Below are 25,289 nucleotides of genomic sequence, written 5' to 3' on the forward strand. Positions count from 1 at the left end.
TTTATTACTTTATTTTTTAAAAATATGTATAATTTAAATTCACATATAACTATATAGGTCTTTGATAACAGAGTTTAAAACTAGATTCAATAGACCCCTTTCTGAAAATAAACTTATTTCTAATGTTTATTATATCCTCACTAAATCATGACAAATACCTAAAGGGCCTATAGGTTTATAGGTAAAATGTCCTCGTCTATAAGCATCATCTATTGCTTCAAGAAGAGCTGGAACATGAGGGCCAAATCTTTTTAGTCGATCAGTTTTACTATCTTTTAATTCTTTCAGTTGCCTCTGATGATAGTTCAATATATGCTTCACATCTAATTCTTCCCCCCTGAAAAACAGAAGCAGATAATCAGGACAGATATGTGATATGGTTATACAGAAATACTCAGTTTTTGCCCATATAATATCAGCAATGACCCAGCTACCCTAAAAACGAAAGCAGAATTCTTTATTTGAAAATAATTGTGTTACCAGAGAAAAACAGTCTGAAGTCCTCAAAACTTGGCATAAAAAAGTGACAATAGTTATGGACTAGGAATCCTGGAAATTGTTCAACTCAACAAGTGTAAGAAAAGTCTTTGTTTTTGAGACAGTCTCACTCTGTTGCCCTAGCTAGAGTGCCATGGCGTTAGCCTAGGTCACAGCAACCTCAAACTCCTGGGCTCAAGTGATCCTTCTGCCTCAGCCTCCAGAGTACCTGGGACTACAGGCACGAATGGCCATGCACGGCTAATTTTTACTATGTATATTTTTAGTTGTCCAACTAATTTCTTTCTATTTTTAGTAGAGACAGGGTCTCACTCTTGCTCAGGCTGGTCTCGAACTCCTGAGCTCAAACGATTCGCCCACATCAGCCTCCCAGAGTGCTAGGATTACAGGCGTGAGCCACTGCACCCAGCCAGAAAAGTCTTTTAAAAAGTGCACTGTCTGGGGGATGGTCATGCTTGAAGATCAGACTTGTGAGGGGAGGGGGGCAAGGGCATTATTTGAAACCTTAAAATTTGTACCCCCATAATATGCTGCAATTTTTAAAAAAAGTGACTTTAACACACTGAGTGCCACATTAGAAAAAAAAAATGTTTCCTTGGAGCCATAGTGTTTTATTAAAATAGACTAAAAACTTCAAAAACAAAACAAATTTAATGAAAAACTTGTTATATTTTATTTTTTTTCTGTGCATGAGTTATACACAACTTGAAAAATAGTTCTCGTGGCTCCTAAGGTGAAGAGACATGTGAGTTACGTTATGTTTCACAAGGCCCTGGGCTCAAAACTTGTGTGAGTTAAATAGAACTCTCCTGGCAGTTAATGTGTTAAAAGATTCTTTTTTATCCACAGAAAACAACAACAAAAATTTTCTCTTCATATAAAGAGCAAAACTATATGATGTTCAACTAACTGAAAAAAATCATTCTAAGATTGTTGCAACTTACTTAATTCTGGTATATTCTTCTTTGTCCTTTTCTATGGCTTGCTGAAACTGTTCAATCTCTTGATTGACTGAATTTTCTTGATCCTGTAAGGCTTTTACTCGCTCTTTTAACCAAGATATTTTTTTTTGCCTTTCCAACCGCTCAGGTTCCAAAGATTGATCAGTACTAATAGTAAATAATCCAAAGTGAAAAATGTTAAATGAAAAACCTAACATTTAAAAAACACAAACCAATGTAATAAAATTCCATTAATAATAATACAGAAAATATTCTATTGCACCTAGATTACTTTATTACAAAATGAAGTAGTCATGAAAACTGCAAAGTAACTATCTTACCTTTTAAGTTCTTCAATTCTTTTACAAAGCTGCTCATCATCTTTCTTTAATGCTTTATATTCATTTAGGGAACGGTTATACAAAACCTAACAAAAAATTAGACTTGCTTTAGTGAAATGAAAACATAAATATCCCAGTCAAGTCCAATTTTGACAAATCTTCAAATCAGAGGCTGAATATGTGCAGGAATATATTTTTAAAATAAAATATATAAATGGCCATTTGAAATCAATGCATTTTTTAAAGTCTGAAAGCAAAAGAGATTTTAACACAGGTATAGAACATTTACTTTTAAAATAGATGAACAGTCTTTATGTTTGCTACAGAGCTTTTAATATTCCAGATTAGAAAATTTCTCTCACCTCAGCTTCATTATAGGCCCTTTTCTTAGCAGTGACATCTGCTTTCAATGCCATACATTCTGGTGCTCGGGCATTTGTCTCCTGACTAATCTTTTCTAGTTTATCTTGAATATCCTTGTAGTTTTTTTCTGCTTCATTAAGTCTGACCTTTAAGAAAATGATAGTATTGGAGTATATTTTATTTTTCTTTAATGAAGAGAGAAAAATTAAAAATAATTACATATAGTTCACATCCCCAGAATAAATTTAATTTCATTCACAACATTAGGTAAACAAACATAATCATATAAAATACTAAAATATAATTTAATTTTAACTCACATTTAGCTATCCAACAAATTTGCTATCCTCTGGGAATACAAAGACACAATAATAATTGTCTTTAAATAACACAATTAAAAGAAGAGTGACACAATTTAGCAGAGAAATAACACAAACTGATGATACAGTTTGTATACAATAATGCTTACATAGGGCATATCTATTTATAATTGTGGTAGCACAGAGAAAGAAACCATAGGTCTGCCAGAAAAAGTCAACAATACCTTCAAAAGAAATTAGCATTTAAGCTGAGAGTTGAAAGATCAACCAAAGTATATACCAGGAGACAATTTAGGCAAGGGTATTAGAGACAGACGGAAGAACGTGTGCAAAGGTATTGATATCTATTTTGGAAATTAACAATTTTGCTGGACTTAAGAGAATAATGGTGGAAGATGAGATGAAGGGGTAGAAAGGCCCTGCATTCCATAATGAATGGCTTACAACTTAATCCTCTAGACAAAGGGAGACAAAATATGACCAAATCTGCATGTCAAGTCACTCGGGAAGTACTCAGAAGACATGATAGAAGGGAAAATTAAAGGAAAAGATTTCACTAAGAAGTTAATATAATATTATGGAGCAAAAATAATTAGGAACCAAAATGAGAACATTGACAATAGGGATGGATTACAAGGGACAACTATAAAAACTATTTAGATCAGCAGTTGGCAAATTTTTTCTATAAAGAGCTAAACAGTATATGGCTTTGTGCTCCATGTGGTCTCTGTCATAGCCACTTGACCCTGCCATTGTAACATGAAAACAACAAAGACAATATATAAAAAAATGAATTTTTCATAAAAATTAAAGTTGGATCCAGGTGTTATATAAACTAAACATAATTCATATATTTTGAGTTTTGAATTAGATTAACACAAATTTAAAGTTTGCTTTAGATGCTATTTCTTGAGAAACCTTCCTTTTAATAGTCATTCTACAAGCAATAACCAAGCACATGCTATGTGAACGCCTTCATGTAAGATATGGTGAGAAGAATGTAAATATAAAATAAGATAGTACTTACTCTTCAGAAATTTGCCATTTACGACAGAGTGCCCAAATGCATAACTGCAGAAAAATGACTATAGAACTAAATATTGCCTAGGCTTAAGATCCTCCTTTTTCCATTTGAAAAAGGGGTAAGCATATATTACTTAGTCTGGATTCTATTTTAGTCTGGGAAATGTCTAAGGAGGAATATATTTAAGGCCTTCTCCAATAACAAGCTGAAAAATCAGGTTGAGAAGAGAAAAATATTTGCCAAAAATTTCATAATATTCTCTCAGAAATAAAAATTTGAGGTGAGAGTAGGAAAGGATTGAATTTCCATTTACTACCTGAAGAGGGAGTAAGAACTCAGCCCAGAGATCACTAAGTAAATGTACTACCTTCACCATTTGACTATTTTTACATACTCACCTTTGATAATTAATGTCATAGCCCTTAAAAAGAGAAAGGAAAAGCTGTTTATCTTGGAGGCAGACAGGAAAAAACAAGCTGGGGAAGATGTTACTTCCTATATCACAGTCAAGCTTGGAGACCAGAAAGAAATTCCTAAGCAAAGCAGAATAAAATACTAAGAGGTAAGCTACACTGACACACTGAGTACATTTGCAGGTGGAGGAGTAAAGAAGGAGCTAGGAGTTCTACTTCTGGCATGACAGCATGAGAATCTCCACCATGGTAACTGCTCAACCTTGTGAATACACTAAAAACCCACTGAACTGTACACTTTACGTGGGTTAATTATACAGTATATGAATTGTATCTTAATAAAACTGTTTAAAAAATAAAGGCTAGTATAAAGAGTAGATCTACTGACCAGTAAAAAAATCCATGTGGAAACTCCTAACACAACTATCACTCAACTAACTTCTACTGTACCTGTAGGCCCATGTGGAAGACTTTTGCAACTTCCTTAAATTGTAGACAAACATAGTAGTTTCTACCTGTGTTTTTAGATGTCAGATTGAAATTAACCTTAACAGACCTAACAATTTATCATACATGTGTTCCACCTATATGAAATCCTCTGACAGGCCATCTTTGTTCTGGACCCTAAAACTCAGTTCCCTGAAAGTTCCATTAGCAATCTCTAGGCATTGTTTTCAGTTCTGAATTCTTATGCTTCCTAATATTTAGCTTTAATGCTATTCCAACTGACTATTATCCTAGTACCCTTTTATTTCTCAGGTCCTTTTGTGTTTCAGCTCCTTAATGAATCCAGGAGTAAAAGCTTGACATTCCAGTATTTAGTCAGTAACAAAATTCCATTGTCCACAATCATGAGAGTTCTACAGCCCTAGCATTAGACAAGCTTATTATAGCCAAACACAGTAGTAGCATTTTCAAAAGAGAGTTGCTGGCCAGATGCCTATAATCCTAGCACTTTGGGAGGCCAAGACGGGACGATTGCTTGAGATTAGGAGTTTGAGACCAGCCTGAACAAGAATGAGATCCCCATCTCTACTAAAAATAGAAAAATTAGCCAGGCATAGTGGCGAGCACCTATAGTCCCAGCTACTCCGGAGGCTGAGGCAGGAGGATCACTCGAACCCAAGAATTTGAGATTACAGTGAGCTATGATGATGCCACTGCACTCTAGCCTGGGTGACAGGGCGAGACTCTGTCTCAAAAGAAAAAAAAAAAAAGGGAGAGAGAGTTGCCAAACAGGCCTTGGAAAAACTCTGCTTCACCTCAATAATAAATTCAAATATAGATATAGATACAGGTTGAAACTGCCACTTTTGTGGGTTAACAGACTAATATCAGCAATTTCATAGGATTCAACCTATTAAATCTTTAAAAAACTATAATTACCTGCTGTTCTTCCATTTTCCTGTCAAGTCTAGCAGCACGCTCTTCTCCAATTTTGATATTATCTCTGATAGCATTCAACTGTTTTTCAATTTCATTGACCTGAAGAAGAAATCATATAGCAAATCACTGATAAGATGAATAATAAGATGAATAATCACTGATGAGATGAAATATATTCTATATATCACAAATATATGTGAACAAGTAATTAAGTGAAAATTACCACTGCCCAAGCCATTTCATGTTTCAAGTACTCTAAATTAGTCTTCATTGTACTTAAACCAGCAATACTTTGAAAACGTTCCTCTTTCTCCAAACACTGGCGCTTTAGTTCAGTAAGCCGCTTAAAAAAGAAAAAAAGAAAGGATATATTTCTTATTAACATTAAAAAAAGACATTTTGCAAATGTGTTTCTTATCAAAACAATGCCTAAACAAATACTCCATAAAGATTTGTTAGGAAATGACTTCTTTAAAGGGGAAATAAAAATATTTTTGGCTCTTTGGTACACTTTTAGTAAGTACAATAATTTTGCTAATTTCTGCACTCTAAAAATGTTGGCCATTTCATCAGATGAAGAAAAGCAAAGGAATTAAAGGTTCAAGGCCATACAAGTACAGATAAATGCCAAAACTCGCTGTCCCGTTTTCCCTCTTTATTCCATATCTGATAAACACACTGGTCTGTTCTTCCAGACAAAGTACAGTAAGTACACATTCCAAAGAAAATTGAAGGATCACAAGGAATATATTTCTAAAAGTCAAACAAGTTATAATTTTTCTAAGTTCTCTTCTAATAATTAATAAATAAAATCATCAAATATTAAGTATCATGACATTAGAACAGCTTCTGAAGTGGCCTTTAGACATCATATTCTGTATACTTAGGTAGATAGCCTCTCCTCTTCACTCAAAGTTATCATATTTAACTAGGGCCTTAACACTATAGATCTTACTTCGTTTCCCCATACAATTTACTTTACCATTCTCCAGGATTATTTCAATCCAATACCACTCTCCAAACCTCATACACACACCACCTTATTCCCTCATTCATTTTCTATCTCCAGCTTCAGAGAATTTAGAAGCCGTCAGAAAGAAACTCCCTCCAACCTCCAACAATCTTATCTACAAATCTAAAGCAGTCATCTCTTCCTTCTGCAACAAAAGAGAGGTGGCTTCATAATATTTAAGTCTAGTTCCCATCCCCTACCTATATCTTGGATGCCACCTTCTTCTTTCTCAAAGGTCTATATCCACTTATTTTCCAACCATCTTTTTATCTTTGTTTCCACTTCACCCTCTTAATTCTTTCCCATTACCATGTTCATCTCTACTTGCTTATCATTTCAACTTTCAAATAAAACCACTACTACCCATCCCCCAGGCACCCCTTCCTCCTCTAAAACTTTTCTTCCCTTTCCATCCAAGTTTCATGAAAATTATTCCTATCTTCTCCATTTCCTCAGTTTTCAGTCCACAAATCTGGCTTCTGTTTGCACCCATTTTGCCATAGTCATCTATGTCACTAAATACAATGAGTTTTGTCAATTCTTATAGTGCTTGACCACAGTACATCTCACAGTCCTGACTTGTTCCTTCTCAAATTCTGTCTTCCCTTGGCTTCTTATAGCTTCCATGAGAATTTCTAACGGTTCAGGCCTAGGCCCTCTTTTCGTCTTCCTCTCAGCAATTACAGCTCAGATACTAATAATATACTGATGACTCCCAAATTTTCACTAAGGCCAGAATTGACTTCTGTATGCCTAACTCATATTTCTTCCCCCTTGACATTTCCACTTGGATGCTTTAAAAGCACCTTAAAATTAATGTGTTCAAATGGAATTCATATTTCTTTAAAAAAAAAAAAAGAAAGAAAGAAAAGAAACGAAATAAAACCAAACCGGCTCCTCTCACCATGCTTCCTATCTCAATAAACTTACTCTACTGCTGAGGTCATTACTCTGGAGGTCTTAGGCCACCCTTGATGCCTCTGTCTTAACTTTATCCCTCCATGTCCCCTACAACATCTGTCCAGATCATTTCAAAGTTCTTCTCTCCGCTACTACTACCAATACACTAACTTATGTCATCATCATTTCTCTGGACAATGATAACGTTTTCCTTACTAATCTCTCTACATCTGTTCTTTCCTTACAGCAGTTCACTCTCTTTTACAGCAGAATAATCTATTTAACTTCAATTCCCAATTAATGAAGTCATCCACTTTCATATCTTCTACTGCCATTAAGTTTTACAAGGTCTTCCATAGTCTGGCCTCTCATCTGTCACTCTTGTATTCTTCACTGTAGCAAATCTGGAATTCTTCCAGTTTTTTTTTAAAGGAGCTACATGCTTTCTTGCCCTTGAGACTTCAGCCATGCTATTTCTTTTCTTTTTTTTAGACAGAGTCTCACTCTGTAGCCTGGGCTAGAGTCTCATGGCGTCAACCTAGCTCACAGCAACGTCATAATCCTGGGCTCAAGTGATCCTCCTGCCTCAGCTGGGACTACAGGCATACACCACCATGCCTGGCTAATTCTTTCTATTTTAGTTGTTTGGCTAATTTTCTTTCTATTTATAGTAGAGACGGTGTCTCGCTCTTGCTCAGGCTGGTCTCAAACTCCTGAGCTCAAGCAATCCCCCTGCCTCAGCCTCCCAGAGTGATAGGATTACAGGTGTGAGCCACCATGCCCAGCCAAACCATGCTATTTCTTGGAGCACCTTTCCTTATTCTTACCATCCTTTACCTGGTATTATTCATCTTTCAGTTCTCATCTTAGATATCACTTCTTTAATAACTTCTCCCTGTTGTTAACTCCCCCACCTCCTACTACTAGTATCCTAAGTGCTTTTGTACAAACCTAGTCTACAACTACTTTAGTAGTACTCACCATACTCAAATTATTTACCAAATTATTTTCCTGCTAATTACGTCCATAATCCCAAGAATCTTGTTATTTATTTGTCAGTATATGCCCAATGGCCAAAGCAAATGCTGGCAGGTATATGGTAGGAATTTACTATTTGTTGTCGGAATGACTTCTAGTTTCTAATCTTCACATAACTATTTCTTAAAGATTTAATTATTCAAACTCAGAGTTTATTTTGAGAATATAAGGCATTTAATCAATTAGGAAAAAAGTTCTTATTAAGTATATATGAAGTATCAGGAATTCTACACAATATAGGGAAATGCTTCTTAAACTTCATAATCAAAATATTTTTAATTGTTTAAGACAAAGTATACCATGGAGAAAGTGTGTGCTTAACCCCAAGAGGTCTGAAGCAAACAAATTTCTTCAAAGTCCCTATTTATTATTTTTAAAATAATAAATGAAACAAACTATGTATGACTTGTTTAAATATGCAAATACTTCCTCTTTCCCCAATAATAACACTGAAATTCCAAAAAAGTGTACTGTATTAATTCTGTCGTTTATAGTAGCTCCTTGCAAACCACCATGTAATCCAGGCTTGAAAGGATGATGTGGGGAATAAAAATATACTCATTCCTGATTTTTGAGTTTTCATCTAATGAACCACACAATTATAGACCTAATTTACAACAAGTATTCCTCAAAAATTTGAAGTAAAAAGTTCAGTATAACACCTAATGAGTTTGACTTCAGTCAATTATTAATACAATTCAACCTCAAAAGGATAAGCTAAAAAGCTGATGAAAGCTCACTCTGTTGTATAAAACTGACTACCAAAAGAAAAAGATTTGGAATCATTAGTGGGACTTAATGTACTGGATAAATAGCTGTAATGTAATCCTTGTGACTCTGAAGTCTCTGATTATCAGATAAAAGTTTGGATCATCAGGAATTTGAAGGAGATGGTATAAGAACAAAATATAGCACATGTAAAAACAAATTTAAATAAGTCATGGTCAGCATGAGTGATTTAAAATTCAAGCAAATTTGTACAGCTGCCAAGCTAATAACATGATGTGACAGCTGCTACTAAGCTATCAGTTGCTTAAGGAATGTTAACATTTTATCAGTGTAAGGAAAGAGTCACCTCTATAATTTATAATTGCAAACGTAATTATAAATGCATATTATGTTTACTATCAGTATGAGTCTTATGCTTATTATCCCAGCAAAAGAAATGTTATAGATTTTTTTTTTTTATTTCGGCATATTATGGGGGTACAGATTTTAAGGTTTCAATAAATGCCCATTTCCCCCCCCCCACGAAATGTTATAGATTTTAAACTGCTTATAGTGAGAGTTAGTAAGACCTATTATAGAACCAATTAGTCATACATCAAGGGATAAGTACATAAGATGCTTCTCTGTCTTTCAGCTTATAGTCTAATACAGGAAGTAAGTCATGTTCATACCCATTATTACAAAGCAAAAAAGTAAAGGTTAATACCCTGAATATAAAGACCACACTTCATATACTTCATAGAGTGCTATAAAAATATTATTATTTTTATATAAATATACAGATACATAATTTTACAATATCATTTAAGTATTATAGGAAATTTGGTTGATCTCAAAAAGATTTATATTAACTGTTTACAAACCTCTTCTCCTTGATTTATCTGCTCCTTTGTTCTTTCTTTTGTTTCCATAATATATGAATAATCCTCCTTCATTTGTTCAAGTTGAGTTGCTTTCATGAAGAACTATATCAACAAGAAAAACACAATTAGGAACTGTAAACTTTCATGGAACTGTGAAAAAGAAAAGGAAAAATTTGGTCTCTGAAAACTTTCAGACCAATTATGTAAAAAGCTATTTAAAACATAAGCAAGTACACATAAACACAAAAGAACACATCTTATTAGGTCATTAAGTATGAAACATCTGATTTCCTTAAGTACTAAGTTTGACAGTTGCTTTGACACTTCTTGGTTTTTTTCCCCTATTGTAAAGATATCCTCAGTCTTTCAAATGTACATTTTTGGCTTATGATTATCTTTCACATTTTTTTAAGAGCAATTTTTGTGAAACCATGGATAAGTAAAGAATTCTTGTTATTTTTTAATATGAGTTCCGTCGTGTATCCAATGCAGAGCAGATAGCTTGAAATATCATCAAAACGTTTGGGAAAGATGTGGCTAATGAACTCTTGCAAGGCAATGTTCAGCCACATGTTGCAAAACAACACTGCTCAAACTACAGAGGCTGGACTTGGAAACTCTCTGTTATCCACCGTATTCACCAGATATTGCACCAACAGGATACCACTCCTTCCTCCAGGCTTTGTACTACTTCTTGCAAGGAAAAATATTCAATTCTCAACAGCCTATGGAAAATGCCTTTTTCATCGCCACTGGCTCTCCAGGCTTTTTCACTGCTAGTATAAACAAGCTACCATTAAGATGGTAAAACTGTTATAAAATGTAACCAAAATGTCAAAAAAAAAACAAAAAAAAAACCTTTATTGGGTGGTGGGCAAGTGGGAGGGGGGAGGTGAGGATGGATGTCTACTTACATAATGAGTGCGATGCGCACCACCTGGAGGATGGACACACATGAAGCTCTGACATGAGCATGGGGGGGATGGGTGGCAAGGGCAATATATGCAACTTTAACAATATTTGTATCCCCATAATATGATGAAATGAAAAAAAAAAAAAACAGAGAAAAACTCCAGGTGAGAGGAAAACAAAAATATCCATTTTAAAATACAGTTTGTATAATGTGACAAGCTTTATTTGTTCTTATTTATGTTTTCGTCTTCATAAGCAAATTAAATTCTCACATAGAGTGAAAAAAAAACATGGCAAAACTGTGTCGCTAGTTTAGGTGCATACTTTGATTAATTGTACTGCTTCTTCTTTGAGATATAATAAACTAAACTTTTGCTTCAAAATCAGACATTTCATATTTAATGACCTAATATTTCACACTCAAATTTACTAAACTGCTATGCTCACATTTGCAAAAGCTCTTAAAACTCCATGAAAGAAAATACTATTTTGAAAGCTCATTTTTACTAATTCTTCAATTCTTTTTTTTTTTTTTTTTGAGACAGAGTCTCTCGCTTTGTTGCCCAGAGTTAGAGTTAGTGCCATGGTGTCAGCCTAGCTCACAGCAACCTTAAACTCCTGGGCTCAAGCAATCCTGCTGCCTCAGCCTCCCAAGTAGCTGGGACTACAGGCATGCACCACCATGCCCGGCTAATTTTTTCTATATATATTAGTTGGCCAATTAATTTCTTTCTATTTATAGTAGAGACGGGGTCTTGCTCTTGCTCAGGTTGGTTTCAAACTCCTGACCTCGAGCAATCTGCCTGCCTCGGCCTCCCAGAGTGCTAGGATTACAGGCGTGAGCCACCAAGCCCGGCCTAATTCTTCAATTCTTTAAGTAAAAATGACTAAAAACACTTACAGCTTTGATTTGAGTGCATCTTAAAGTTTTAGAATAGGAAATACCAAAACTCATTCAAAAGGCTACACAGACAGTTTAGTAGTAGTCAAATATTTTGTTAGCTTTTAAAATTTTAAATAGTTTAATGTTTACAAATTATTACATATTATGGCCAACTGTTACCTTGTATTTCCTTAAAGATTAAGAATTAAAAGCCAAAAAGTGAAAACAAGGATTTACCAAAACTACACTCCCATTTTATTTAACAATTCCTAATCTAGTCCTACAACTTTACTTTAAACAGGTGGCTTTAAGAAAAAAACAAAACAAAATTCAGTTTCTATCATGTAAGCAAGAAATATATCTAAATGTATTCTTTTGGGGTAGATTTATATTTATTTTGGTGCCCCTTACTTTGTATTTGTCTCCCTCATTTTTGGACTGTAAGAACTGCTTGCTCATCTCTTGTGTTAAAACAGAAACTGGATTATCCACCTGAAATAAACCAAAAGTATTTTTGAATATTTTATTTTAATGCTTTAAAGATAAATATAACTGAAATATACATTACAATTGACCTATGCTGCCAAGAAGGCGGCTAAGTACTAGCCAAAGGTTATAGAGTTGGAGTAAAAATATAAAGAAAAAAATGTTAAAAATTTTTAATGCAGGGAAAAATGTTTCAAATTTTCATTATATCAAAATAAATACTATCGTCAAAATTCAATATTCTACCATTACATGAAGGAACAAGCACAAGACCTGCTGAAGAAGTATTTTTATTAGAAAGTTTTTCACATCTTCTACCTGTTTTATAGATTATCAACTCTTATGCCACTGGTTAATCATAGGACAACAGAGCAGAAATAGTTCTAGCATGGAAATTAACTATCCTAGGTTCTTGTTTGGGCTCTATTCCCAACCTCCCAAGTAGCCTTGAGCAAGTCAATTAGTTTCTTCAATTAAACACAGAAAGTCCAACTCAATTATTCCTAATCAAAATTATGATAAAAAGTATTGTTTATTTTTCTTACAGAAGTTCCTCAGATTTCCCATGTGTTTTACTCTTTCATGAGGACATTGTAAAACAAATGGAAATAATGAAGTCACTTCTATCTTTTGGAAGTAGAGTCATTTAAGTAAGCCACTGCTTGAATGAAACTACCTTTGCTAATAAGACTATCAAAGTACACTTGGAAAAGTATTTAAAAAAATAACTTGTTTCAGAAACATACAAGGTCATTATGCAATTACATCTTTGGTATTAACAAATCAATAAATGTGTTAAAAATAATCTTATTCATAAGTTATAGATACATGAAAAAAAAAAACCTTTAAACACTTCATTTTTACCTTCTAAAAATACAGATTACATAACTTGGTATACCAATGGTAACAACATTCCTTTTAAGTAGAATGTTGGGCCCTCTCCTCTAAGATAACAAAACATATTTATGTACTTATAAAAATCATGACATGTGACGTATTTCTTATTTCATAGATATACCAGACTCCAACTGTCACATATTTTTACAAAGTTTCCCTGGATCTTAATTTCACACTGCATCTGACATCTTAAAAGACCTAATGCAGTGACATGGCAGTTATCTTACTACCAACACTGGACACATAGCTTCACCAAAGTTTATATTCTTTTCTCTTATACCCTTTTGACTGTTTCTGAAATGGGGTTTCTAGTTTCTATATTACTTTGGGGATTATTTAAGAATCTTGTAGCTTTAACTATCAGGACCCTGGAAAAAGCAAAAACCAAGCACAAAAAAACTTCAGAAAAAGAATAAGAAAGGGAGGAGGCACAGGAGACAAACATAATCAGTACTTAAAGACATTAAATATTCTTCTCCCTCTTGGTTATTCTAGATCAACACTGTCCAACAGAAATACGATAGAAGTCACAAACAATTTTAAATTTTCTAGTAGCCACATTAAAAATATATTAATAAAACTAAACAGGTAAAATTAATAATATATTTTTAATTCATTATTTCCTAGATATTTTTATATGTGGGTTTTATACCTTTGTATTAAATCTTCAAAATCTGGTGTGTATTTCACATTACAACACATCTCAATTTGAATTACCCACATTTCAAATGCTCAATATCTACCTGGGGCTACTGAACAACACAGCTCTAGACCTTCTGTATTTTAATCAATGCACCTGTATCTTTCATTATGGGTTAACTAAAGCATGCAACAAAAGGACTAAAGGAGTTTAATAATCTTCAAATATTTCAATACAGTATAAACATGTTTTACATTTGCTGAGGAAGTGGGAGCTTAGAGAAACAGGCTTTATTCAACTTTCCCATAAATACCAGGAGTAAGAAGCCTCTGGGAGAGGTGATGTCCCTATGACTAGCTACAGGAATACCTGGTAGAGATTCTACATAGGTCAAGTACAGAGGGTGATAACCATAGTGGATCCTCTTCAATATGCTCCCAACACCTATGATTCCATAAACTTAACTTTTGGCTTTCCTGATTCTAACAAATTGTCTGGAATTCAGCATGCTAGTCTGAAATTATTTGCTGTATCTGCTTTTCTCCATATTTTAATAATTATTTTTCCTAAACTTGGCTATCTGACATGCAATACCACTTGTCATATATGGCTTTTTTGACTTAAGTAAAATTAAATACAATTAAAAAATTCAATTTCTCAGTCACACATTTCAAGTGGTCAACAGCCACGTGTGGCTAGTAGTTACCACTAGATAGCGTGAATATAGAACATTTCTACCATCACAGAAAGACATTCTGGACAGCTTTGTTCTAAACCAAACTGGGAAAGAGACCTGGTCTCCTAATTGTTCTTTCTCTTTGGTAACTAGTCTTGGTGTTCTAGTTCTGGAACAAAGCAGTATGGTACAATGGATAGAGCATTCATATGAAACACAGATGCTCAATCTAGGCTCTGCCAACGACCACACCTAGACAACTGTAAGGACAAATTTTATTTTTTCTGGCTCGCTGTTTCTTATCTGCAAAATAAAGGGCCTGATCAGGTGAGCTCTAATGACAATTCCAGTGCTAATATTAATAGGATTATATGTGCCCTATTTCTAATTAATTCTGTCAAATCTTAGCAGAAAAGACTCAAGCCTTGCTTTATCTTTCTAAAATAAATTTTCTTTCTTCAAGAATTTAGCAACTGAACTTAGAGAACAATGATACTATTTTACCTAGGATAGTAAGAAGCAAAGAAGCTTTACAGCCTTATTAACAAAAATTTTAACACATACCAGTATAAACTAGATGTTCTTGACTGCTGCATCAAATTAAAGGTGTTATATTATGTATTGACAATTTGTGTTGAATTAATAAGCTTTAAAGAACTTCATTAATAACAGTTATCCATATTCTTCCTGAAGTCAATTTACTAACATGAGGCCATTACAATTTTTTCTACACTGCAGGTGAAATCACACCAAAAAAGAACCAATTGCATGAATTAATCTGAAACACAAATGTGGCAATTACCTGGATGTTAAAATGATCAAGAATTGCAATCAGTTCTTCTTTCCTAGTAGAAACCACGTTTCCTAGTTATGAGAAACATATGAAATGACCAGATTGTTTCTAGAACAATATACAGAAAAAAATGTATATTTAAAACATATAAATATTAATTATCTTTCATTGTGTCATCCAGAAAGGTACTATTAAATAGGTGTAAATCTGAATGAACACGGTACAACTATACAGTGGAAGAAAAAGTACCCAAATGTGGTAATAGTGCTTATCTTGTTCCTATAGCTAAATATTTTGCCATTTTGCTCCTCATCTATCTCTTTTTTTTGAGACAAGAGTTTCACTCTGTTGCCCAGGCTAGAGTGCAGTGGCGTCATCATAACTCACTCACTGCAACCTCAAACTCCTAGGCTCAAGGAATTCTCCTGCCTCAGCCACCTGAGTAGCTAGGACTACAGGAGCATGCCATCACACCTGGTTAATTTTTTTCTATTTTTTATACAGATGGGGTCTTGCTGTAGCTCATGTTGGTCCCAAACTCCTGGCCTCAAGCAATCCTCTCGCCTCAGCTTCCTAGAGTGCTAGGATTACAGGCATGACCCATCGCACCAGGCTCTTCTTTTCAATAATTAAACACTCACCTCTTCCTTTACACCATTTTCTACCATTTGCTGACCATTTCTTTCCACACCCTATAGAAATTATATGGATGAAAGGAGGTCTGTAAGCCAGAACAAAATGGCATGGCCTGTTTCAAACTGACCCAAATTCTGCTAATCATGGTTTTGTTGCTGGAATGTCCAGTGCTAAAACAACTATATGTAACATATGCATGTATCTATACATACACACATAATACAACCACCAATCATGTTACAAGAAAAAGGTTTCAAGAGACAAGAAGTGCCTTTTTAATTAATATAAGCATGGTCACCTACCAACTATTTTTAAATGAGTATTTACTAATATTTTATAAGAAATAAAAAGAAAATCACAACAAACCTGTTTCACTTTTTAGTTTATAAGATCGACTTCCATCCATGCTGATGTGTTGTTGCACAACTATAGAGTCGCCATATACATTTGCTTTAAAGGCATCATCTCCTCTGTTCCTTAATGTTATTGAGATATCTGCTGAGCTAAAACAATGAGGGTAAGCTAAGTCACATGAAAGTACAGTGCAATTATAATGATAGGTTACCAGAATTTTCAAAACCATCAAATAATTTGGCTAATTTATTTGAATATTAGCTTTATATCACCAGCTTATGGCTGATAGTCTACCACAGAATAATGTCAAAGATATCATGCCTAACAGAAAAATAAAGTTGATAAATAAGTGAAACTTCATAAAAAATAATTGACTATTTTATCCCTAATAGAAATAGTACATTTGCACAAAAACTATTAAGTTTTGGATGTTTCAAGTCATACAGATAAGTTATACATTTTCCTATAATATAATCAACATTATATTGGCTGAATACTGTGAATTACATAATAAAGCAGCATGCTGACAATAGGCCTTTAAGAATGATGAAGTAAGCATTAGGTAAAGTAACAACATTTTCTAAGAAAATTAGAATTAAGGGAGGCAATTTTAATTTTTTAATTGCTTGGCAATAAAAAATAAAAGTTTCTGATATCAAGAAATATAAACTAAAGTCCAAAAATTCTTAAAGCTTTATTGGCATTAAGAATTATTTCAAAATATATAATTCAGCTAAATGCACATATAAAATATTAAGAGTATAAATCTGCCTGATAGCTTCCATTATAGTTTTTCAAGTTTTAAAGATGTTTTAGACGCTTATAGCCATGCCTATTTTAAGATACAGGGGGGAAAAAAATCAATCTTTGTGTATTCCAACTTCTGTTAAAATAAGACTTGGTAGAAATATAAAAAAGTTATTGATGAAGGACATTAATAAATACATACTTATAATTTCCTTATATATAAAAGCAGACATTTTTTTATTTTCTCTGGTTCATATGAGTATCTGCCAAAATCCTAGAGTCCTCTGTTGCAAAACTGTTTTAACTGGTAATTAAATGAAAGCTTCAGCAGAACAAACTTATTTTTATGCATCTGTAGTAATACTCCCTAACCATTCCTATTTGCAGAAAATGTAGGAAAAAATACTCAAGATGAATTTCACTATAAACTATTGGCATGATAGCAGACACTTTAAAGTGTTTGCACCGCTTGGGCTCCCCCATCTCTTCTTTGCAAGTACCCTAGAGAAAGAAAGGTATTAGCAATTGTATCAGTCCCCATCCCAGCCTCCTGGGATTGAGCTACATATAAAGCTCTGTACTGAGAAATCAGATTCTCTTCTTTGAAAGTTCAAACTAAGATAGATAATGTAGATATGTAAAATATCTACATTAAGGAAAATTAGGTGAGGAATATATAAGAAACTCTGCATTATTTTTATAACACTTTTGTAAACCTAAAATTATTTCAAAGTAAAAGTTTTAAAAAAAATTCCAATTAAGACATGACACCCTTGTTTCATTAAGGATGGAGATTCCTTACAACTACAAAGTTATGAGGTCTCTGGAACTAGAGAAAACAATTTAAGGCATTATACTCAGATGAAAAATCTGAAAGTCTGCAGAGAGAAGCCAGGAGCACAGAACAGACAAGCTCTTGGGAAACCACCTAGATAGACTGACAGAAAGAGACACATACCCTACAGATACTGGCAGTGAATCAGAGACACAGAGACTACAAGATCATTTCCTTATATACACATACTCACAGACTAAGATAGTAAGACATAAGTTCCTGCACACACAAAGACACATAGAGTGATACTTAGCTGAAATATAAGAAAATATACTTATTCCAGAGACAATGAGAGAGAAAAACACACTCACCTGTACACTTGTCATAAGAAGAGATAGGAGAGAAGAGAGGGTACACACAGAAGTACAATCAATTAAGTTAGGAGGGTAGGGAGGTGGTATAGACGAAGAGTTACAGATCAGACCAAAGGAAAAGAGAGACAGTGGCCAAGAGACAAAGACACACAGAGATAGCCAGAGATGTAAAGAAGATAGCCCCAGAGACAGAAGATACTTGGTTCCTGTGGGGTCTCAGTCTGGTCCCTCAGGGCTGTGATCCCCAACTTTTGGGCCACGGCCCAGTATGGGTCCATGACCTGTTAGGAAATGGGCTGTGCATCATTGCCTGAGCTTTGAACCAGGGCCCCCACCCATGACACTCCCCCACCCCACCTCCAGGCCATGGAAAAATTGTCTTCCATGAAACTGGCTCCTGTTACCAAAAAGGACTAGGACCGCTACCTCAGGGACCCAGCTGCATTTTCCCTGCAGTTTCCAAGATATATATTTGATTCCTGCATCTTTGTGATATCCTTTTCTAGAACTACCTTGAGTGGATTAGTGGTGGTGTTTTGTTTTTGTTTTTTTAACAAAATTACCTAATTAAGACAGATATATTCCTGAAAAATTGTACAAAGGATTTTTAAAAAGCTTCCCAGGTTGATTCTAATGAACAGTCAAGGTTGAGAACCATTACCTAAAGTATGACAGGGGAAGGACAGCTAGCCTTGTAATATGAAGCAAACAAATATTGTATTTCATTAACCAGTATGATTACCTCATATTAAAGTACATCATGAAAGTATTTACAAATTACAACATATATTTGCTCTCTGAATTATCCAATATCTCTCTTGATTCACAAGCACCTACTTTATTATCTTTTTTTTTTTTTTTTTTTGAGACAGAGTCTCGCTTTGTTGTCCAGGCTAGAGTGAGTGCCATGGCGTCAGCCTAGCTCACAGCAACCTCAAACTCCTGGGCTCGAGCGATCCTTCTGCCTCAGCCTCCGCCTCCCGAGTAGCTGGGACTACAGGCAAGCGCCACCATGCCCGGCTTATTTTTTTTTTATATATATATCAGTTGGCCAATTAATTTCTTTCTATTTATAGTAGAGACGGGGTCTCGCTCTTGCTCAGGCTGGTTTTGAACTCCTGACCTTGAGCAATCCGCCCGCCTCGGCCTCCCAAGAGCTAGGATTACAGGCGTGAGCCACCACGCCCGGCTACTTTATTATCTTTATTCCTAGCTATTCCTTGTATAAGAGTTTTTTTAGTACAGTGAGAATTTTGGAGGCACTGGTATCCTACTGCTATATGAATTTAGTAAACATAAGATAAGTACTTTAAAAATTAACATTTGTTTAAAAAGCCTCATAATTACTGCTCAAAAAACAAACAACAACAAGAAAAATGTGTGCAAGGAGACAGAGACAAGTGAGCTGGGCACTAGCCCAGCAGTCTCCCCCACTACGCTGTGTGGCCTTTGCTGATGCTGAATTCAGGTCAAGAGCCACAGAGCACAAGGTCTGTAATACAGTAGACTCTTTTTTTTTTTTTTGAGACAGAGTCTCACTTTTGTTGCCCAGGCTAGAGTGAGTGCCGTGGCGTCAGCCTAGCTCACAGCAACCTCAAACTCCTGGGCTCAAGCGATCCTCCTGCCTCAGCCTCCCGAGTAGCTGGGACTACAGGCATGCACCACCATGCCCGGCTAATTTTTTGTATATATACTTTTAGTTGGTCAATTAATTTCTTTCTATTTTTAGTAGAGACGGGGTCTCGCTCAGGCTGGTTTCAAACTCCCGACCTTGAGCAATCCGCCCGCCTCGGCCTCCCAGAGTGCTAGGATTACAGGCGTGAGCCACCGCGCCCGGCCTACAGTAGACTCTTAAGGGAAAAGAAAGACTATCAGTGAGAGCTCTTTCAGAATGACAACACAAACAAGTGGTGCCACAATAAGAATTTGGTCTCTTTCTCAACTCCAGAATAACCTATCTACACAGAGATAAATGGCAGCAGCACACACTGATGGGACCAAGGAACAAGTCATAAAAAGATGACATATCTGCTCCTTCTCTGGGTAGCCAGTTCATATGCATTAGGTTCTGTATCCTTCACTAAATAAATCAGGAACAGAAAACAGTTGTGTGAGTTTTTGTCCTTTTATAACCCTTGTGCCATAGCTGATGTCAAAAATAAGGAATACTGCAAAAACCCCAAGGCCACCACACCAGAGTTAGTATCAGGAAGGCCAGGAGAGGGAACAGTGAACTGAACATGTTCAGAGAGAACCTAAGTAGCAAGAAGGTATGAGACCTTGGGTCACTAAGAGAGGTTTTCATGTGAAGAGATACATTAGGAGAATTCATTTACTGTCCCCGTGCCATTGCAAAAGACTGGTGGATAACCACAGGGCTGGGCCCCAGGCAAAGTGTCTCAGGCACAGTCCTCAGGCTTCTCTTAACCACTCTAGGTAAGCATCTGTAAGGAGAGCTAAAACACCCCAAGCCAGGAAGCCCACAGCCCATAGCCCACAACCCAGGTGTAACAAATGGAGAGTGTAATGTCTGAGATAGGGAAAGGAAGGAGAGTCCTTAGGACTACCTCGAACTTCTGCCAGATTGCCAGTCATCCTAAAGTAGGATGGCTGCATGGATTTTACAAGTGAAATAGAATAAGAACAGAACTGAAAATCTCAATGAGCCGATTCTGTGAAAAAGTGATGACAGAATCAGAGACTATAAAACAAGGCAAATTTTATACATACCAAATGTTTTAAATAAGGGAGAGGATGATAAGCAGAATAGTAATGGATTTGGAAAATCTCTGCTTTTAACTACTTTTTTAGAAAAGGCCAATAAAAACGAGACTGAGCTCAGATTAGAATTTTTAACCTGTTATTAACCATTTTAAAACATATCAATGTTCCCTTCTACAGGCAGTCATTTCCTTAAAAGTCAGTGATCTGTGTTAGTCTTTTTTAAAAAAAAACAACAACCCCCCCCCCCCCCCCCCCCCCAGTATTCAGAGGACAGGTCTCCAAAAGAAGTTTCTACTTTGGTCTAAATACTCAAATGCAAGAATATAAAAAGTATTTAACTGAGACAGAAAACATTTAATGGTACATAAAGAATAATTTCCTTCTGAAGCTTACATTTGAAAGATCCATGTGTTATCTGGCCAAGTAGATTAGGTGATTGGACAACAAAGAAACAAATAATTAAGTATAATGAACTGAAATACAGCTGAGACCATCACCTTAAAAGAGTTAAAACAACTAAGTTTTTACTTTAGACATAATTTTCTTTGGGGGTGGGAAGAAAACCTTGCTGGGCTGGGGCCCAGACAAGTGGACACAAACTCTGGTGGAGAATTGTTATCAAATAGTTCTTTTCCAAGGCCACAGAGCATGGGAAATGATTTTCTGTGTATCTTTTCCCCTTCTCCTGAGGCAATTTGGAATCTTGGCTTAAGGTTAAGATTCCTAAGGCTTCTGTGCAATACATAAGAAGCCTGTAGGCCTGATTGGTATTCTATCCCTGTTCTATTTTTTAGTAATAAAATAGGGAGAAGTTAAATGGATAAAACACTGAGCAGAGGGAAAGTGTATTACAGGAGAAAAAAGACATCAGTATCAATTACGAATGTTTCAAAAGTTCTGGGCCCTGGGTGTGTAATAGAATGAGCAGTGGGAAAAGCCTCACACTGGGAGATGTATGACAGAGTTTGGGACATTCAGTTGGTATGAAAAACAAGGACCCTTTCAGAGGTATCTGGGGCAGGATGAAAAATAAAGAGATAAGTCTAAAGAGAGAGCTGCTAGTGGGCAAAAGGCAATAAGTCCTAGATGATGCAAAGTGGACAACAAATATCAAATCAAATACTCAATATCTTTCACAAGAGCTACAAAGAAAATAAAATACCTAGGCATATATTTAAGGAGAGAAAGATCTCTACAAAGAGAAGAATGAATCACTAAGGAAGGAAATTGTAGATTATGTAAACAAATGAGAAAACATATCATGCTCATGGATTGGCAGAATCAATATTGTAAAAATGTCCATACTACCCAAAGTGATTTACAGATTCAATGCAATCCTCATCAAAATATTGTCATTTTTTGCAGATCTAGAAAAAATAATTCTACACTTCATTTGAAACCAGAAAAGAGCCTGAATAGCCAAGCAATCTTAAGCAAAAGGAATAAATCTGGAGGCATCACTTTACCACACACTTTACACTATGCTACAAGGCTACTGTAACCGTGGAACAGAATAGAGAACCTAGATATAAACCCATCCACATACTGCCATCTGATCTTTGACAAAGTAGACAGCAATATACACTGGAGAAAAGAATCCCTACTCAATAAATGATGCTGGGAAAATTGGACAGCCACATGCAGAAGATTGAAACAGGATCCATATCTCTCACCACTCACAAAAATTATTTCAAGATGGATAACAGACCTAAACCTAACACACGAAACCTTAAGAATTATAGAAGAAAATGTTGGAAAAACTCTTCAAGGTATCAGCCTAGACAAAGAATTTATGAAGAAGACCCCAGGGGCAATCACACCAACAACAAAAGCAAATAAACGGGACTTGATTAAATTTAAAATGCTTCTGCACAGCCAAGGAAATAATCAACAGAGCAAACAGACAATCTACAGAATGGGAGAAAATATTTGCATGCTATATATCCAATAAAGGGCTAATAACCAGAATCTAAAAAGAACTCAAGCAAATCATCAAGAAAAAATCAAACATCCCCATTAAAAAGTGAGCAAAAGATATTAACAGAAGCTTTTCAAAAGAAGATAGACTAATGGCCAATAAACATAAAAAATGCTCAGTATCACTAATCATCAGAGAAATGCAACTCAAAACCACAATGAAATATTACATAACCCCAGTAAGAATGACATTTATCAAAAAGTCCCAAAACAACAGATACTGGTGTGGATGAGGAAAGAAACACTCATTATACTCTTAGTAGGACTGCAAACTAGTGCAGCCTCTTTGGAAAATAGTATGAAGGTTCCACAAAGAACTAAAAATTGACCTACCATTTGATCCAGCAATCCCACTACTAGGTATTTATCCAAAGGAAAAAAGTCATTTTATCAAAAAGACACTTGCATTAGAATGTTTATTGCAATACAATTCACAATTGCAACAATACGGAATCAACCCAAGTGCCTGTCAATTCATGAGTGAATTAATAAAATGTAGTATATGTATACCATGAAGTACTACCCAGACATAAAAAAATTACCATCTTTTACAACAATCTGGATGGAACTGGAGACCATATTCCTAAGTGAAGTGTCATAAGAATGGAAAAACAAACACCAAATGTACTTGCTATTAAATTGGAACTAACTGATCAGCATTCATGTGCACAGATGGAAGTAAAACTCAATGGAAATCATGCAAGTGGAAAGGGAGAGAAAGGAATAGGTGAAATCATACCTAACGGGTACAATGTACACTATCTGGGTGATGGGCACACTTACAACTTTGACTCAAGCAGCACAAAAGTAATCCATGTAACCAAAACATTTGTACCTCTGTAATATTCTGAAATTTTAAAAAAATGGTCTTGACCTCAAGCCACTATATTTTGTGTACTGCCAATAAAAAAAATTTCCTTCAAAAACAATATAGAGCTATGTGAAGGCAACCTATGACAATTTGATGCAAAGAAATATAAATGTAAAACCAAAGAGTAGTGATATGACCATTCATCAAGGGTTCAGAGGGACCACAAATAAACTTGTGATTGTGGTCCTCAAATCAAACTCAGCCCACCGGGGTAAAGAGTCAGAAATTTTTGGAATTCTTAGCTGAAAACAGCAATTTTGTGCAGGGACACCTTGGCTGTTAATTGATTTTGATCTCTCCCCTGTCATACCAACGTGGACTTGCTGATGCTGGGTTTGGGTCAAGAGTCAGGATTATGCAATGTTTTTAAGTATTCCTTCTAACAGAGAACAGAGAACTATCACTGCCATTTATTCCAGAAAGGTAACAGAAGCATGAGTGTAGGTGGCCAGGTACATGGCAGTAAGTTACACAAGCTATCTGTTTTGAGAGGATAACAGTCAGCAGTGGGCCATGCTGGCAACAAGGGGCAAGAGAAAGGAAAGATATGATATCTCTGCTTCTATTTTGGAAGTCACTCTATTTCCAGTGATGTCTACATAAATTGGTAATCTAAAGTAGCTGCCTCTTACTAAAGATTTGAAAATAGACAGTAGAAAGCAAACACTTACCTCTGTCCATCTTTCACAAAACCTTTTAAAGAAGATCCTCTATTAGTAGCAACTGCTTTTCCACCAAGACCAACTATGAGAGCCGTCAGTACTGCACTCTTCCCACCTAAAGAAACAGATGTTGAAGAAATCACATTCATTAAAGAAAAAAGAAAAGGCTGACTCCTACAATTTGATGCAAAAATGAATGAATTACTCTCATCCTAAAATAAAATGTTATACTTCAATTATAATTTTCTTCCAGTGCCAAAACAGAAACATTAAAAAAAAGTTGTATATGTCATGAGATATTTAGCTGCCACTATTAGAAAAAAATTAGTACATTTCAGGAGTCAAATTTTTGCCACTAACAAGGAAATGGAAAAAATTATTGTGATACTTTTCTAATCTAAAACTCCCATTGCATCACCATGGCCCATCAGCCTAATAAATGAACTTACTATTTACACTATATACATACACACTGATTTTTATTACATTCTAGTTTAATTACAGTTACTATTTACTTTTTTCATAAACTTTCAGGCATCAAAAACTGTTTTTAACATCCCTCAAATATAAGCTCCACATGGATAGGAATGTTGTCTCTTTCATTCAATGCTATATCCCCAATATCAGCACATAATAGGTACTTATACATGTTGGCTGAATGAATGAATGAACTTAAATAGGAAAAAAATTAGCAAAGTCACATAGATATTTTTATGTAATATTTTGATACTTATTGTTTCTATTTGAATAGTTAACTTTCTAGCCTTTAGAAAAGTGTACTTCTTTTTAACCTAACAAATATAAAATTATCTGATAAGCTAAAATTTCAAAATCTCTAACAATTACCCAGAATATGGTAATCATTTTCTGAATTTCATGATCAACCAATCTAACCAACTCTTATCTTCTACAATATAACCCAAAGTAAGCAAAATACACCACTGATTAGCCCAATTTAGTTCCTAAAATGCTTTTTAAGTTCCTATTCTAATTTCCTTTTCTTCATTACCAAATGCCATGCCTCCACTATTTGCATTATTTTCCGTTCTATTAA

The 25,289-nt window shown here is 35.1% G+C and overlaps 1 protein-coding gene across 2 annotated transcripts in view; it reads right to left on the reverse strand.

Moving 5' to 3' along the window:
- The window catches only part of SMC6 (structural maintenance of chromosomes 6), a 79,925-nt gene that overhangs the window by 41,784 nt on the left and 12,852 nt on the right, over positions 1-25,289 (reverse strand). For both annotated transcript variants that reach the window (XM_012755433.3, XM_012755436.3), the window contains exons 4-14: positions 24,245-24,350; positions 16,118-16,254; positions 15,125-15,186; positions 12,035-12,115; positions 9,829-9,930; positions 5,510-5,629; positions 5,287-5,385; positions 2,143-2,289; positions 1,781-1,866; positions 1,443-1,607; positions 159-337 (exon numbers count right to left, since the gene is read on the reverse strand). In XM_012755433.3, the coding sequence (XP_012610887.1) occupies positions 159-337; positions 1,443-1,607; positions 1,781-1,866; positions 2,143-2,289; positions 5,287-5,385; positions 5,510-5,629; positions 9,829-9,930; positions 12,035-12,115; positions 15,125-15,186; positions 16,118-16,254; positions 24,245-24,350 (1,284 nt within the window). The remainder of the gene's footprint in view (positions 1-158; positions 338-1,442; positions 1,608-1,780; positions 1,867-2,142; positions 2,290-5,286; positions 5,386-5,509; positions 5,630-9,828; positions 9,931-12,034; positions 12,116-15,124; positions 15,187-16,117; positions 16,255-24,244; positions 24,351-25,289) is intronic.

This window comes from Microcebus murinus, chromosome 3 (assembly GCF_040939455.1).
Source record: "Microcebus murinus isolate Inina chromosome 3, M.murinus_Inina_mat1.0, whole genome shotgun sequence".
NCBI classification, from domain to species: domain Eukaryota; kingdom Metazoa; phylum Chordata; class Mammalia; order Primates; family Cheirogaleidae; genus Microcebus; species Microcebus murinus.